This window comes from Vicugna pacos, chromosome 35, assembly GCF_048564905.1.
Source record: "Vicugna pacos chromosome 35, VicPac4, whole genome shotgun sequence".
Lineage (NCBI taxonomy): Eukaryota > Metazoa > Chordata > Mammalia > Artiodactyla > Camelidae > Vicugna > Vicugna pacos.
The window spans coordinates 14,674,000-14,692,574 of NC_133021.1; the positions used below are offsets into that span (position 1 = coordinate 14,674,000).

General features: G+C 40.3%; 1 protein-coding gene across 20 annotated transcripts in view; it reads right to left on the bottom strand.

Annotated features, from left to right (window-relative positions):
• Window positions 1-18,575, bottom strand: part of LOC102526571 (partitioning defective 3 homolog) — a 530,455-nt gene that overhangs the window by 139,613 nt on the left and 372,267 nt on the right. For 19 of the 20 annotated variants that reach the window (XM_072955252.1, XM_072955263.1, XM_072955256.1 and 16 more), the window contains 2 exons: window positions 18,107-18,217; window positions 3,487-3,729 (listed from right to left, as the gene is read on the bottom strand). In XM_072955252.1, coding sequence (XP_072811353.1) covers window positions 3,487-3,729; window positions 18,107-18,217 — 354 coding nt within the window. The remainder of the gene's footprint in view (window positions 1-3,486; window positions 3,730-18,106; window positions 18,218-18,575) is intronic. The other variant, XM_072955257.1, reaches the window with a different exon arrangement.

Sequence of the window (18,575 nt, forward strand, 5' to 3'; positions counted from 1 at the left end):
TAATAATGACACAAACAGAACTTCAGTTTCTGTGATCTTTTTCAAAAAAAAAAATTCTCTCCCTCTCGAGTTGGCAGTGTCTTAGAAATCCTCTAGTCCAGTTGCCCTTGGGGCACAAGGCACAGAACTGGAGCATCCCCAGCAGACAGTGGGCGGGGCTGTGCTCCAGGGAGGCCGGAGGGGCCCTGCACTTGGAGAGTGTGTGATGTGATTCTGAGCTGTTCCCTGGTCAGCATGACTCGTCCCCGACAACAGTCTCCTCTGGGACGTGGGGCTGAGGGGGTTTAGGATGGAAATGGACTAAGGGCCTGAGTTTCAGGCTGAGGTCACAGGGCACAGCGCGGGGCCTGCAGGCCGGGATGCTGGGGCCCAGAGCAGATGCTGACAAGGCCAGATGGACACCCGTCAAACAGACCAGCGGGTCTGCGCGTGGGCCAGGACCCAGATGTCCCCTCGGTGCTCCCTGGCGGGAGGGGTGACAGACTGGGGCTGTGGGGCCAAGGGTGGATTTGTTTCTTTTACGTTTTAAAATGGGACTTAAAATTCATATAAAGGGTTCTTTTTCTTTCTTTGCTCCTCCTTCTTTTCTAAAAAAAATTAAAAAAACATTTTTGAAACAGACCTCTTTTGTACAAAGTTGTTGTTGGGATAAAGTTTACTGGTTTCTATTGTGGAGAAAGTGGTGTTTTCACCTTTGCCATAATAAAACAGACATGTGCGTAGGGGAAAAAAGCCCTTTTGAAAATCTGCAGAAATCTCCAGGACCAGCTTTGACTCTTGGAGGCACTGGGGCTTAAATGGGGTTTAAAGCGACAGGCCCTGGATCCCAGGAGCTGGAGGGGTCCCTTCCACTCCGCTCCGTCAGGTGGGACTTCTGGGCGATGTGAATAATCACCACGAGTCACCATCTTTTAGATTTCCAAACTAGATGTAGAAGGTGCCAAGAATGGTTCGTATTTTTAACTGTGATCAATAACACATCAGTAACCATTTTCTTTTCGTTCCTCCAGAAGTTACCACTGGGCAGAGCCAGTGTCACCGCTGTCCCTCTGCCCAAGAAAGCACTTTCAAGGCGCATCCATGGCCTTCAGGTGCGATCTGACCTTCGACAAGCGGCTTCCACAAGTACAGCAAAAAGCAAGTGCGAGCTTTTGAAGAAGATGTCCCTGTCGCTGACCACAGCCTCATTCTCTGAGGCCTGACACATCCACATTAGTTGCACGGTGAACTTCCGAGGTGATCGTCCCAAAGGGGTCTGCTTTCTGGTTTTTACTTTTGGGAGAACCAAATTACTTTATTTGAAGGAGTGGTACCAAGGAAAGAACTTAAGAAGACGTTTTGGTACAACTTACAGGAAAGGTAAAGGTAACGCAACGTGTGCGCACCGCCTTGGTGACCAGGGAGGTCACCCCCGGGGCTACGGGACGCCAGGCTGAGGCTTAGCTCTTATTGTCACTGTCTCTCACGGTGTGGTTGTCACAGAGGTACTCTGCCGGGCCAGATTCGGGGGCCCTCAGAGGAGTTTAAATAAACCTAAGCCTCCTGTGTCCACTTAGGAGACTCGCTTGTGACAGCCAACATCACACAGATTTTCATACAACAATTCTTAAAGACCCTAAAACCAAATGACACAAACTGAAAAGAAAGAACAGAACGGTAACCTGCCTAGAGTTTTCCCCAAGACCAGCTTCTCTCTTCGCTCCTCTTTAAGACGCTTCTCTCTGGGTTTGCCGGGGGGTTACCTGTTTCGTTTGCAAACCTCTACTGAAAACAGCCTGAAGGAAATAACTGGAAGACAGCCTGCTTGCAAGACCCAGCAGCCACACAGCACGTGGGCTACAGACGGAGTCGTTCCAACCCACGTCTGGCCTGGCGGGGGCTCTTAAATTACAGCACCAGCATCAGACCCGGGAGCCTGGTAGAAATGCAAATTCTCGGGCTCCATTTCATCCTATGGAATCAAAATTCTGGGGAAGGGTTTATCAGCCTCCAGGTCTCTAATTTGAAAAGCTACATGCACCCCAATGTTCATAGCAGCACCGTTTACAATAGCCAAGACAAGGAAACAACCTAAATGTCCGCTGAGAGATGACTGGATAAAGAAGCTGTGGTATATTTATACAATGGAATACTACTCAGCCATAAAAAAGAATAAAATAATGCCATTTGCAGAAGCATCGATGGACCTGGAGATCATCATTCTAAGTGAAGTAAGCCAGAAAGAAAAAGAAAAATACCATATGATATCACTCATATGTGGAATCAAAAAAAGAAAAGAAAAAAGAAAAAAGGACTAATGAACTCATCTACAAAACAGAAACAGACTCACAGACATAGTAAACAATCTTACGGTTACGGGGGGAAAGGGGGTGGGAAGGGATAAACTTGGGAGTTTGAGATTTGCGAAGGTTAAGTACTATATATAAAAATAGATAAAAGCCAAATTTCTTCTGTACAGCACAGGGAACTATATTCAATACCTTGTAATAACCTTTAACGAAGAAGTATATGAAAACGAATCTATGTGTGTACATGCATGACTGGGGCACGATGCTGTACCAGAAACTGACACATTGTAACTGATGGTATTTCAATTAAAAAAAAAAAGCAGCAGCAGCAGCAGCAGCAGCCCTCCAGGCACCCAATGCAAGCTAAAGCCTGAGAAGCGTAAGTTATAAGGGAAACTACTGTTCGTAACACTCAAAGCCCAGCTCCACTCCAGAGCAACGACCGCACGACCCTGTGATTCAGAGGTGAGGGGATCAGTGCTATCGTGACGGTCACAGGCAGGTGCTTCGTACAGAAAGACATGAGTGCTATTTTCTTCATGAACTCAACTTCATCTGGCGCTTGAATATTTAAATAGAGGGGTGGAAAAAGATCGGTTTTTAAACTGTCTCAGATAAACCTGAAATAAACATGTAACCATTAACACAGGCTCAGCGCTGCGCCCATCTGTATGAGAGTCAGACCTGTGGTCGGAAGCCATCACCAAGCAACCTGAGGGCTGGCTAGACTTCCAGCCCACTCACTGATTCCTTCATGACACCAAATCACGTCACCAAATTAAAAAAAAATGGCCCGAATAAGTCAGAATTGAAAAAAATCATGTCTTTGCCCACGTATTTAACTCCCACAACTGGGGGCTCTCCTACCAACCAAAGGAAATATACCTAAGACAGAAGAGTCATAGTTTCAAGTGTGCTTTTGATTTGAGTCATATATTACAGGTTCGTTTTCCCGTCCAAAACCATTTAAGAGCAAGATGAAATACGTCAGGATCATCAGAAAAGCCATCAAAATCTCTTCGGTTCCCTCCATTAAGCTTAGATTTGTGTAAACTCAATACCCTTGGACAAAATGGCTTTTTAAAGTCCATTAAGAAAGGCCGTTCTGGTGGGAGAAGTGGAGAGCAGTTGACACCATTGTCACAAACTGTGTAAAAGTCGATTTGGAAGCCATACCCTGATTGCTCCTGGAGCCTACCTGTCTGCAGGTGAAGGTTTGGCATTCCGCGGCTTCTTGACCTGGGCGTACAGAGCATCCATCATATGCCCGTCTCTCGGGCTCTGGGGTCTGGCGCTGAGAGCCATGGAGCCTTCATAGGAAGAGACTCCCCCGTACATCAGCTCATCATCACAGCCAAACGCCCGATGGAAATCTTGGATTTCAGCATAGTCACGCTCCCGAGCCTGTCGCTCCCGAAATTCTCGCGTTTTGGCTTGAATCCTGAAAAATTAGAACAAGTTGGAAGAAGAGAAACTCTGCCTTTCCTAAGACCTGCGTATGGAAACATTCATCAGAATACGCCGTGAAATACATACTATTTCAAGCAACTCTAAGATGAATGGGACAAACGATGTTATAGTCATTTTAGGTGGTCAAGGTAACGCCACAGATGCTCAGAAATGATCAATTCAGATGGCTCTGTTCATGTCAATAAGACAGAGTCGTGATTTACATCTTCATTTAAGTGATCACTTATTAACTAGCTTTAAAAATTCACTAGTAACAGTTTGAGGCATCCACTTGGGTTCTACTCATGAATTTTTTGAGGCAAAAAGTCATTTTTAAAAAGTTACACACACAAATACTAAATATGTATACATTTCTGGTATATGATATAAATATATTATAGCCGTGCAGGGTATGTGGAAGCTTAAACACGGATTCACACCATAACTCTTTATTAATGGCAAAAGAAGATCTCAGCTTAATGACACTGACTTCATGTGATGTTTACATAACTGTCAAGTCTGGAGATTCTGGACAAGAAGGCATGTATCTAATCAAATTCTGAAATAAAGCTTGCCTGTGTTACAACTAAGAAACAGATCTTAAATAACCACATGAACTGAAGATATGTTTAAATATTTCCTAAGATTTCACTAAGCTACTTGGTAAAAAGTCCTCTTCAACCTATTGATATATTGTATGTCCTAAGTCAGTCTTAGCTGAAAATATTACCCAAACTACCCTTGAAAGAATTCTGATAATTTTTGATGGGAAAAAATATTTCTATTACATATTTACCAATTTAAATGTTTACTTAAAAGTGAAGCCTTGTTTATAAAAAGCAGTATTTTAGAATGTTTAATACTTTATTGCAAAGTTACTTTTTTCATATTTGAAGTAGATCACTGCTTGCATAAATTACATAAATACATTCAAAAGAATATAGAAAAGACAAAAAATCAGATGAATACACTCCGTTATAAAAAAGAAAACTACAGGCCAGTATTTCTCATGACTACAGAAACAAAAATCCTTAACAACATACTAGCAAAAAGAATTTGGCAATACATAACAAAATTATACACCATGACCAAGTGATGTTTATTGCAGGAATGCAAGGTTGGCTCAATATTCAAAAATCAATCAACATAATATATTAATAGGCTAAAGAAGAAAAATCACATGATCGTATCAATTGGTGTAGACAAAGCATCTGATAAAATTCAACACCCATCATGACAGAAATCCTCATAGGGCAGAACTAATATCCTAAACTTGATAAAGAGCACTTATGCAAAATCTATTATAAGGGAGAAAGACTGAATGCTTTCTCTTAAGATTAGGAAAAAGGGAGGGATGTCTGCTCCCACATCTGTAATTCAACATATTGCTGGAAGTCTAGACAATGAAGTAAGTCTAGAAAAGGAAGTGAACGGCACACAGATTAGAAACACAACTGTTCTTGTTTGTAGATAACATGATGGTCTGTGTAGAAAATCCCAAGGAGTCTACAAAAATCTCCTAGAACTAAAAAGCAAGGTCAGCAAGGTAACCGGATACATCAGGACACAAAAATCCATTGTATTTCCACATGCTGACAGTGAACAGGGATGCAGAAATTAAAAATACCAGGTGACTTACAATCACTAAAAAATGAAATACACAGATACATAAATCTAACACAACATTACAGGATTTATATGCTGAAAACTATACAATGCTGATAAAAGATATCAAGGAAGAGCTAAAACTGGAGAGACATATGGCATTCACGGATGGAAGACTCAACAGAGTAAGGTCAAGCTGATACACAGATTTAATGTAATTCCTATAAACATCCCAGCAAGGTTCTTGTAGGTACAGACAAGAGTAGTCATCAATCTGTATGAAAAGGCAAAGGATAGAAGAGCTAAACAATTGTGAAAAGAACAATGAAGTGGGAGGAATCACCCCTCCTGACTGCAAGACTTGTAACACAGCTAGAGTAATCAAGAGGTAGTTTCCATGGAGGGACAGACATTTAGATCAACAGAACAGAATAAAGAACCCAGAAATAGCCAGCAAGAATGGCCCAGTGATTTCTCATAATTGTGCAAAAGCAAGCCAATGGAATAAAGCAGATCTTTCAACAAATAGTGCAGGAGCAATTAGATACCCATAGGTGAGAACAAAAGAAAACAAGCCTACACTGAATTCAAACTTCATACCTTACCCCAAAATTAACTCAAGAGGGATGACAAATTTAAATATAAAATGTAAAACTATAAAGCTTTAGAAGAAAACCACAGAAGAAAATCTTTAGGACCTAGCAATGGTGAAGAATTCTTTGAAATACCAAAAGCATGGCCCACAAAAGAAAAACACAGATAAACTAGATATCCTCAGAATTAAAGCATTTCCTCTGTAAAGACACTACGGGAATGAAAAAGTAAGTACAGCCTGAGAAAAAAATATTTGCAAATCACATATTTGACAAAGAACTCATGTCCAAAATGAGAACAATGAGAAAACAATCCACTTAAAAGGGCAAAAGACATGAAGCAATCTTTCTTTGAAAAGAATACACAGATGACAATTAAAGACATGGAAAGATGTTTGACATCACCAGCCACTAGGGAAACGCAAAGTAAGACCACAGTGAGCGACAACCACCCGCCTGTGGGATCAGCGAAAACAGGGCTGCCATCAAGAACGCAGCGAAACTGGATTCTCACTCACGCTGTTGAAAATGTGAAACTGTACAGCCAGCCTGGAGTACAGCCTGGCAGTGTCTTACAAAACAAGACGTTACTTATCATACCACTCAGCAGCTGCATTCCTGGGCATTTATCTCAAAGAAATGGAAACTTAAGTCATGTGAAGACCTGTACACAATTGTTAACAGACACTTTCTATTATCAAAAAAATGGGAAATAACCGAAATATCCTACAATAGGTACACGGTTAAGGAACTACCCATATCACAGAACTCAGTAACATAAATGAACAGACTACCACTACATACGGCAACCTGAGTCGATCTCAAGGCACTATGCTATGGGTGGGGGGGGGGGAGTCAGTCTCCAAAGCCCACATGCGGTAAGATTTCATCTATGTCACATTCTCAAAATGACAAAATCACAGACACAGGGAACAGACGTGTTGGCAATCTATGAGTAGGGGGTGGGTGTCACCACAAAGGAAGATCTTTGTGATGGAACCCTTGTTTCTTGACTGCAGAGGAGGTTCCACAAACCCACATGTGTGCTGACATAGAACTACCCCTGCAGGCAGTACCAGTGTCAGCGTTCTGGTTTTGATGTTGTATGACTGTCATGTAAGTGGTACCTGTTGGGGAAACTGGACGTGGCTACATGAGACCTCTTTGTACCATCTTTGCGACTTCCTGTACATCTAAAATTATTTCAAAATAAAGATTTTTTTAAGCTGGAAAACTGTCACATAACACTGCAAGCAAAATTTGCATTTTTGTTCTCCCTTGTTTTTTTCCAGCTAGCTTCTCACCACTGTGCCAGGCTGGACCCACCAGGTCAGATTTCTCTAATTTCCTTATTTCTCAGCTCTAAAGTGGAAATACTTAAATTCACCTCATCAGCGCTCCTGAGCAGAGTTCAGGGACATTGGAGAAAGGCAATCGGTGGCTGTGCAGGACTTTCTGCACAGCTCGTCCCAGCCACACATCACCAAGTAGTGTCCCCCAACCAGTGGGGCAACCGAAAAAGCCTCCCATATTCCCGAAACTCAAACCCCCCAGGAACTCATGCTCACTGCGGGTCAACTGCTGACAAGCCAGTGGCTCAGAAGAAGCGCTCAGTGGCCGGAGTGCTGGCCATAAATTCCGGTTCTCAGCTGTTTCCTTTTGTCTAAGGTTGCACATTATCACTAAACACCAGTAATCACTGAATCCGAAAAACATGATAATCACATCAATAGTAACTTCTGAAAACACTGATTTTTTTCCCCTAAGCTCCAATAATATAAGAAATTACATTTTTATTGTTTACCTCATCATCACCAACGAATTTATCCCCAAAGTTATAAACGCTGTTTCGGGGGGAGGGTAGAGCTCAGAGGTAGAGCGCGTGCTTAGCACACACGAGGTCCTGGGTTCCATCCCCAGCACCTCCATCAAAAAAGAAAAAAAGAGGCTGTTTGCATTCGTCCTTTCCACATGGCAGTTTATACTTTTGATGGAAACCTTAGAATAAAATTACAGCACACCTGTGGGCAGCAAAGGTTACCGGTCAGAACCAATGTGTATTTTAAAGCTCCTCCCAGAAATCAGTGCTAATAAAGCTCGCTCACTGTGCAAATGGCACTGAAAAGCAGAGTTTTAAACAGAGGACAGCACTGTGTTTTTTGTGCATTTTAGTGACAACTCAGTCAACCAAAGATGCAAATGGTTTATTACATACTTTTGCACTTGAATGTCTCGTTTTTTATAAAGAAAAGGGGGCTTTGCAACACAACCAAGTTATATTTACATGTCATACTTTACATGTTGCATGTATTACATTTCACATGTTCACTTTCATAACATTTTTATTTCTGAAAAAAAAATGCTTGGCTCAGGGGAGAAAATATTTTTGGCGACCTAATAAAAATAGTATTGTTGAAGGAAACGTCTCAAAAAGAGGGGAATTTGCAGTGCAGCCTGTGATGGTTCCAGACGGTCAGTGTTATAAAAGGACCCCCCTCCGCTCTTTGTGGTGACCCTGAGGTCACAAATTATCTCTGAGATGCAAGAGTCATCCGTTTTTCTGAACAGTCAGGTTGTTGTTTAGCATTTTCCATCCAATTTATCTCAGGCCAGATCTCAGCAATGACAGAAGTAACAGATTACCCCAAAACGTAGCCAGAGAAATAAATGTCGATTGCTTTAAGCAGTCCAGAAAGTCCCTCCCAGCCATAAACAAAGAGTACCGATCTGAGGTTTAAATGGTGGCGGACAGCTGTGCGGACGTGGACGGGATACAGCACCATGCGCTACTCCCCTGTTCTTGGAATGTTAAAAAAATTAAAACAACCATTAAAACTTTTCAAACTTTTTATTAAGACTTTAAAAAATGTTAGTAAAGAATTTGTCATTTCAATTTGTTATGTTCAAACATAAATATTCACACCTTTCCTTTTTGTTAAAAAAAAAAAAAGTCTTTTCCATTATGATAATGAAATTGCCTTGAACCTGCATGGAAAATAACACACAATAATGTAATACACTAAATAAAGTAATAAGGTTAATTTCTTTCCTGCTGTCACTAAATTCATGCTAACAGTCTCTCTTCAGCTTGACATCAATTAATGATTTTCATTCCAGACTCTTGTCACAGTGTTCGCCGCCCTTTTCTCTAATTAAAATGGATGATCAGGATGAAGAGAAAACACACAAGACTTTTGTTCTGCTAACATTTCTATTCATTAGAATTTTTGCTTTTACAATAAATGGCTTTTAGCACTAATTGGAGTAGAGTAAAATGAAAATAACTTTTTTATGACCATGAAGTATAGTCTTTATGTATCTGGAAAAGATAATAGGCAGGTCTGAGAAGCACCCGTGAGGAACCAATTTCTCAGCATGGAAAATCAGCGGCACTGAAATCACTCAGCTGTGTCCGAAATGCTTCCACCTCCAAAGCTATGAAGCTTCAATACGTGGAACGACCAATGTGTATTTTTTGAAAAAGATTCCAAGAAACAGAAATTGACCTTTAATGATTTCAGTGAAAAGAAAAACACTTTTAGTGTCTACGTAAGATAGAATATACTAATATTGGTTCAACAAAAAATAAAATAAGTTTCAGATTGCTACAGTTAGCTAACTGTTAACTATCTTCAAAACAATATTTAAGAGCTTTAAATCAACCCTTTTGGGAAACATTTTACCTCCAACTTTATTGTATTGCCATCTAGAAGCCTCATTCTGAGAACAAAGTTCCTGGCTCTTTTCCCAACAATATTTTCTCTCTCTAAAAAAACTCAGTATTACAGAAATTCATCAAATCAAACCTAAGTTCATGGTAGAATGAAATTTAAGCTACAAGACAACTGGAAAAAACAATTCAATTTAATAGTAGCTTGTGGTCAATGGACTGGCTGCTTTTTATTTGTCTCTCAAAACACTTCAGGAAAAGGGCAGACTTCAGAAATCTCAGTCTTCAGTGTACCTGCTGGGCAAAGCCGACAACTGCCATCTACCAAGATGTGAGCTGTCTACATGATGTCTACACTGAATTCCCCAGAGAAGGACCAGAGTCCGCGAAATTTGAAAAGAGTCATAATCTAAGTGGGGTTTTAGTATTTGTGTAATATCAGGGTAAAAGTTGATTTGAAAAGAAAAGACTTCCATATTCTGAATGGGTCCTAAAAATAAATAAACAAACAAACAAACAAACAAATAAATAAATAAATGCATGCTTGAGCAGGAACAACCGTTTTAATTTCTAATCCAAGGGAACAGGCTAAGACGCTGACTTACACAGTGGTACTTTGTAATAGGCATGGCGGGGGGCAGGGGGATTAAACTTCACCCCTCAAAGCTACAATGAGATAACAGCAATTTTAAAATACAAAATGGTTAAGTTGAAAAGAGAGAAAAGAAAAGCATTCACAGAAATAACACTAACCATTAGCACAACCACAACTTGTCCAGGGCCTAAGCAGGTGCAAGAACGAGCCCTCCACGAGCCCTGTGCTAAAGGAGACACAGAATTTCTCATAAGTTCTTGGGAACTAGACCCCGCATTACCGTCTCTCTAAAATGTTTGTCATTAACTCCAGCCCCACTAACCCCTCCCCTTCCCTAAGCTCTGTAGTCACCAACTCTCATAACTGATTATGTCATACTGATTTTTTAATGTTAAAGGGTTTAAATCTTTTTTCCCTTTTAACAAAGGTAAGGGATCCCTGAGATAGGAACAATTATAGTAATAATAAAATATCCCTATCATCATTTTACGTACTTAATATATTGTGAAACAACAAAAATTCTCTTTCATTAATAAAACACTAGAATATTTCACTACCAGCACACACACCCCTCTAAATAGCCATTCACTCACTCACATTATGTTCAGACTTTCACAAGAGTCAAAGCACTTACAGTTATTTCCAACTCAAAGAGATGCTACAATGCCAAACACACCTAAGACAGCGCTCATCAAAACAAAACGCCCTTCCTACCCCGATTACAGGCTGTCGGAAACATCTGTTCCACGCTGCCCAAGTTTAGTCATAGCAGTGGACTTCCACAAAATTAACAGATTCTTTAAAAATTTTGTCCACCTGAACAATAAATTTTTTTAAATGCCTGATGAACTAATCTCACTGGTTAGAGTTGACTTTTCTGAGGGATTCAAGAGGTCAGAGAAAATGGGGAGAATTCTGCTACACGATAGAAAAATATATTTTTTCTACTGAAAGGTTAAGTTTTGAAAGTCAAGCTTTGTTTGAATGACAGTATGTGACCTCCATGCAGAGATTACCCAGGATACTGGGTTCTGATATCAGAATTTGGAGAATCTGAACACTAAGTTCCAAGCCAAAATGAGTGAAAATTCTTTATTTTTTCAGATTCATAGGGAACACAACTATTATTGCTGTACAGATTATTCCTTCTGTAATTTCACTCATTTTTATTCATGCACTTTAAACAAACTTTACTACATTATGAAACATAATTTTTAAAATATCACTTTCTGCAAAAACTAATAAATGTATATTATCCTCTGAAAAGGATCTAACCAACTAAGAAAGATCACAAAAATTTTTTTATCAAACTTTCAAGCACTTACTGAGAGCAGATATTAGGAAGAGTTAGTAAAACTGAAAAGAGAAATGCAAGTGATTGGGAATTGGGAGCAGAAGTGTGACAAAAAGTTGAAAAATGACCTACCAAGAGCTGGGTGTGTATCACTCAGGGACAAAGATAGTTCAATGGCTGGGTACCGAAAAAACAAGGCATTTAAGGGTGGTTATCTCTTTGAATAATGGAACATTTCAATCCATAAATCCTTAGTAGATTTATAAATACCCTTCATATTCTGGGAGGATTTCATAAGAAATTCATTAACTTTTTAATGACTCCATGAGAAGTATTCAGTCTCCCTGAAAATATTTCCAACTTAACAGATTAGCTATAGATAATAGTGTCATAATAGGATCCCTTGTTGAGTAACTACAAAATGTAAGCTGGTTAAAGTTATAAATTTCATTTAATAAAATGAGTAACATATGTGGTAAGTATTATTTGTGAGCTAAGAAATCTGGTCAAATATCACAGCTAAGGTTTCATCTTTCACGCCTCCTTTCCTTCCTTCCCATCCATCCTGTTCATACAAACTTGGCCTCTTCCAGAAAATATTTAACATGATTTTCTAAAAATGCAAAATAAATCAAAACGAAAATAGATATTAACTTTTGAAAATAGATGTTAGCTTTTTAAAAATATGTATGGGAAGAAGTATGTATTTCAAAGGGGAAAAAGTAGAATAGCGTAGAGCAGTATGCTAACAGCAGCTTATTACAGATCAGTTTTTGTTTTCCTATTTTATGTTATTTTTTCAAATTTTCCATAGGTACAGAATTAGAATAAATTTAGAATTAGATCTTAAAAAGATATGTTTTAAACAGATGAGAATTATGTGAAAAAGAGAGAATTGAAAAAAAAAAAAAAGAAAGAAAAGAAAAGATGGGTCAGAGATGAGATTCATAAGTACCCCAAACAGAAGCCATAACAGTAGAGGAAGGTCATGGCACTGGCTCCGAACTTGCTCACGGTTCTGTGAAATAATCAACTCAGACAATCCCATTTACAACTGCATCAAAGAGAATGAAATTTAACTAAAAATAACTGGGAATAACTCTAACTCAGGTGGTCAAAGATCTGAACTCAGAAAACTATAAAACATTGATGAAGGAAAAGTGAAGACAACACAGACAGACAGATGTATCATGTTCATGATTGGAAGAATTAATGTTATTAAAATAAGCATATACCCAAGGCAATCTACAGATACAATGCAATCCCTACCAACTTACCAACAGTATTTCTCACAGAACTGGAACAAATAATTCTAAAATTTGTATGTAAACACAAAGACCCCAAACAGCCCAAACAATCTTAAGAAAGAAGAACAAAGCTGGAGGTATCATGTACCCCAATTTCAAACTAACCTACAAAGCTATAGTAATCTAAACAGTATGGTACTGGCATAAAAACAGACACCCAGATCACTGGAATAGAGTGGAGAGCCCAGAAATGGACCCACACTTATATGGGCAATTAATCTATGAAAAAGGAGGCAAGGATATACATTGGGGAAAAGATATTCTCTTCAATGAACAGTGTTGGGAACACTGGACAGCTACAAACAAAAGGATCAGGCTGGACTACTTTCTTACATCATGCACAAAAATAAACTCAAAATGGGTTAAAGACTTAAATGTAAGACCTGAAACCATAAAACTCCTAGAAGAAAACACAGACAGTGTGCTCTTTTACATCGATCTCAGCAATATTTTTTTGGATATGTTTCCTCAGGCAAGGGAAACAAAAGCAAAAACAAACAAATAGGACGACATCAAACTAAAAAGCTTCTGCACAGTGAAGGAAACTATCAATACAACTAAAAGACAACCTACTGAATGGGAGAAGATACTTGTAAACAATATCTCCAATAATGGGTTAGTATCCAACATGTACGAAGAATTCATACAACTCAATATAAACAAAAACAACCCAATCAAGTAATGGGCAGAGGACCTGATTAGACATTTTTTCAAAAAAGACATACAAGATAGCCAAGAGGGACATGAAAAGATGCTCAACATCACTAATTATCAGGGAAATACAAATCAAAACCACAATGAGACATCCCCTCACCTGTCAAAATGGCTATTATCGAAAAGATAACGTGTCAGACAGGATGTGGAGAAAAGGGAACCCTCCTGTACTGTTGGTGGGAATGAAAGCTGGTGCAGCCACTGTGGAGAACAGTATGGAGGTTCCTTAAGAAGCTAAAACTAGATCTACCATGCAATCTAGCCATCACACTCCTGGATATTTATTGGAAGAAAATTAAAACGCTAATTTGCAAAGACATGGGCACTTCTATGCTTATTGCAGCATTATTTACAATAGCCAAGACATGGAAGCAACCTAAGAGCCCATCAATAAATGAATGGACAAAGAAGATGTGCTGTATACAATGGGATATTACTCAGCCACAGAAAAGAATGAAATCTGGCCTTTGGCAACAACATGGATGGCCCTAGAGGGGATTATGCTAAGTAAAGTAAGTCAGACAAAGACAAATACTACATGATTTCACTTACATGTAGAATCCAAAAAAAAACGATCGTACCTAAACAGAAATAGAGTTACAGGTACAGAGAACAGGTGGTTGTCCAAGGAGAGAGGGCTGAGGGAAGGAAACAGGTGAGGGAGGTTAAAAGGGACAAGCTTTCAGTTACAAAGTAAATGAGCCTCGGGGATGAAATGGATAGTGTGAGGAGTACAGTCAAAAACCATGTAGTATCTCTGTGTGGTGACAGATGGCAACTAGACATCACAGTGGTCAGTCAGAAATGTACAGAAATATTGAATCACTAGGCTGCGTAACAGAAACTAACACAGTGCGGTAGGTCAATTATTCAAAAACAAACTCACAGAAACAGATCAGATTTGTGGTGACCAGAAGCAGGAAGCGGGGGGGGGGGGGGACTGGATGAAGGCAGCCACAAGGTACAAACTGCCAGTTATGAGATAAGTAAGTCCTCCGGATGTAACGTACTGCGTGATAAATGTAACGCTGCTGTACGTTATATATGGACGTTAAGAAAATCCTAGGAGTTCTCATCACAAGGAAAAAATTTTTTTTCTTTTTCTTTAACGTTGTATCTACAGGAGATGATGGATGTTCACCAAACTTACTGTGGTCACCATTAAAAACAACAGCTCTGAGGATTTCTACAGCCAGTTAGATGGAGGAGCTGGATGGACATGGCGGAACCAGGAACCAGTGGTCCTTCCTTGCCATCAGTATTTTCCAAATGACACAAATTCTAAGAGATGTTAGTACTTTATAGAAAAAAAGAAGTGAAGGGGGATGTTCTGTGAAAAAATAAGTTAGGGAGTGATGACCCTCTAGTCCCATTTTGGCGACTTACAATGTATAGGAACAGAACAAGGGTTTTGACAAATGACAGAGTGAAGAAATAGGTGTAAGTGGGTTTAAGCAAGTGTTTCTCAAACATCTTTGCACGTGGAGCCCTATTCTGCTACTGAGTGCTGTCTGGGAGCCGCGCCCCACAGTTCACATGCCCTTAAACCAGCAGTGGGGATGCCACCAGAGCGAGAGCCAAAACGTGACTTCTGACACAGCACCAAAAGAGACGTCCACTGCCAGGCGTTGTGACAGAAGCTGAGTGGCCCTGAAGTCACCAGAGTCATGCGCTTGCACAGACTCCATGCGGGGCTTGGAGCCCCAGCCTCTCGGGTGGTGGACATGAGCCAGTAGGGCTCCCTCCCCCGAGGCACACCTGAAGGAGAAGCCAGGAGGCGGCGGCAAGCACTGGATTCACACCTCAGCTCCAAACACCAATTGCCTGGCTTAGTGTCTCCCGGTGGCCAAAGCATCACTGAAAGGGTGGGGTACCTGGGCTCAGCACTCCGAGCCAGGGGTCCCAACAGCACATCACAGGACCAACTAACGTCACCCGTGACGCCTGACTTCTCAAGAGGAGACCTCAGGCGGGAAGACTCAAGTCTGAGGCCAGGGAAGACCACGTGGGGACCCTTCTCACCCGTTCTCCTATGCAAAGAGCACGGATTCAAGACCCCTCCTTACAGCGAGTGGGAGGAAAGGGAGGAAGTTAGCATGGGTGACGTCAAATTCAATCTCAGAGCCCTGCTCCGAAGAATCTAATTTACTTTCACTATCTAAATAGATCTTACCGTGGGAGGAAAAACATTTTAAAGGATATTCACTGTCCTTTCGATTTTTTGATATTCTATATTGGGTAATATTCATGTTTCATGGATTGGTACGGACCCATAAATAGCTGGGTATGTGGGCACGTCATAACTAATCACGAAGGGATGTCAGGTTTTCTATTTTCATTTGGAATCAGCCAAAATCGTTTTTGGAACTCAGATAGCTACAGTAAGTAAATAACACTATGGAAGATGCTTCCCTGCCAGTCAGTGGTGAAGTAAAGGCAGTGGTGAGAATATAAGCTGTGGTTTATTTCTTTTTATCTATTACCGCCAATCAGACTCTTCCCAAGGAAGCTGCAGCTTCCATTCTCAAAAGGAGTGATGCCAACAGACAGACATACTAGGAGCGAGGTCACTCCAGAGCAGGATTGCTTATCAAAACCGCAAACACTAAACAGGCATCTCTTACACAATTCAACATCTCATACTGCTGTTGTAAGATCCATGAGTTTAAATAAAACATATTTGTAAAAATTATTACTGAAACACAAAGTAGAGCAGTTTTCTTCAATTACGAAGCTAATTGATTTTTTTTTTTAATGGATCATTCACTTGGCCCTAAAAGATTCTTTATTCTAGGCCTCCTGGACATTGTAAATTCATTAGCATCAACTTAGTTCCCAGAAGTATTACATCATAATAGGTACAGACATTGAGATGAAAAGCACAGCTGAGAGGTGAACCATGCCTTAGGCAAATTAATGATACAAGGGCAGCCATTATGTAAAAACCATTGTTTGGCTGTAAAAATTTGACTTTGCATTGTAAAAGTATTTTGGAAAAAGTTGATAGAATTCTGCATGGAAGCAGGGCAGCTCATCTTAAACTGCATAAAAGGAATATTTAGAATTTGAAAAACAGGGTGGGGGGGCTCTCCCTTTGGCTGGCATCAAGACAGGAGAAGTCTAATGACTCTTCCTCACCCTCAGCTCACTAACCGAGTCACACATCTGCCCGTGGATAAAGCTGAGTCCATCCATTTACCTGGTACACATGCTTCCTTAAGGGATAGAAAAGCCTCTTACGAGAGACGTCTGCACTCGTGAGTACTTAAATGCCGTATTCCACACACCACGGAACACTGCACACAGTGAGTTTATAAGTAAGTGTGAGGATTCCCAAACTGGTGAGGATTAGAGAGAGTCAAGGAAGCAAGAAAGGTGGAATGACTTTTTCAAAATTGGAGAAGAGTCAGAAGAGTAAACCCAAACTTGCATTACAAAGTCCACATGTTCCCCACTTACACGGATTTTATACCCTGAAAAGCCACACACAGAGAATCAGACTGGCCCAGCAGAACAATCCTCAGGGGTCTGGGAAAGATGGATGGGAAATATCTGAACGTGAATCACTTCTACAGAAAAGTGGTAGGACCCCCCGTCTAGTTCTTCTGCCCCCTGTGAAGTGAGAGGCGGCAGGTGTCTTGGCTCTAGGACTGTACTCAGCACAGCAGACGTGGTCCTAAGACGCTGGGCTAGAGTCCTGGCTACCAGCCGTGTTGAGGTTCACAACCTTGATCGAGGCAGCAGGAACTCCCTGACCCCCCAGTTATTAAAAGTAAAAGAAGGAAGTCTTCTGTGGCAACTCTGAAAATGAAATGGATGCTACAGGGAGACTTGCTCCACACCTGTGAACTCTAGTAACCCCGGCGTGAGCTGGCTCTCTCATCCCCTGTGAATTATAATGAGAAAAATGCTAATCACTTAGAAAATGATCTTCGAGTGTCTGCTTAAAGTGACTTTTCATTCATTTCAGTGGTCTTTGGTTTCCCAGCATGAAATGATTCAACAACAGATAACAATCTTTCTGGAAGTGACGGAGTAAAATTTAAGCAGAAAACGTCTCACAAAGTGTGATAGTGAAACAGAAGGAGAAAAAAGAAATGGCAGGTTTGATAGGAAAACAACACAGTAAAAAAATCAGTAGCCTCCCCAATTCCTGTTAGAAATCAAAATATTTTACATGAGATACATAAACTCAAACAGTTCTACTTCCAGAGGAGTATTGCTTTAAAATGATTATAATATACTACATACTTGTAGATGAGTGAGACTGAATTTTACCATATTTCTTGTGATTTTAAAAGTGATCATAAATTCAGTACTAATGTTTATTTATTGATCTCATAAGCCCTACTGTCTCCTGTGCAAAGATCTTAACTAAAACCAATAAAATGCATTTTATTCCCTCAAATAAATATAAGGTGTTTTCTTTTCACGTTTCTTTATTCATCCCACAACCACCAATATTTGGACTGACACAGAAAAAAATAAATATCAATGGAATGCAACCTCATTATATTAGAAAAAGAAAACAAAGAATGCGGGGGGGAAGCACCTCCCTCCCGCGGGGTCTCCGGGAGTGCCCGCAGCCTACCTCTCCTGCTCGCGTGCCATCCGGGCTCTCTCCTCCTCTGACGGGGGGGCCTCCCGCGCTTTGATTCTACCCGTTTTCTCAATCTTGTCATCTTTTCGATGTTTGCCAAACCTGTTGACAACAAAAAATTCTAACTTGTCAGTATATACAAAATGCATTGTCATTGTTTTGGGATAAAGACACGTAACCAATGAAGTGGGCGCTTCTTTAAAACGAGCTTTCCTAGTGTTAGTGTTTTCAATCAGATTACGTTCATCATTTTAAATTAGAAATTTCCAGGAAAAAAAAAAAGACCCTTGGGGAAATGGCCTCAACATCCATTTTTTTCTTTGGGCAAAACAAAAACACCACCACCACCATCCTTGCGGGTCATCCTTATTACACTAACAACCCATAAACGTATAGAACTGAGTGCCAGATCCTTCCAGCACTGGACGACAAAAATCTGTATCAGAGTGGGTTTCTCTCA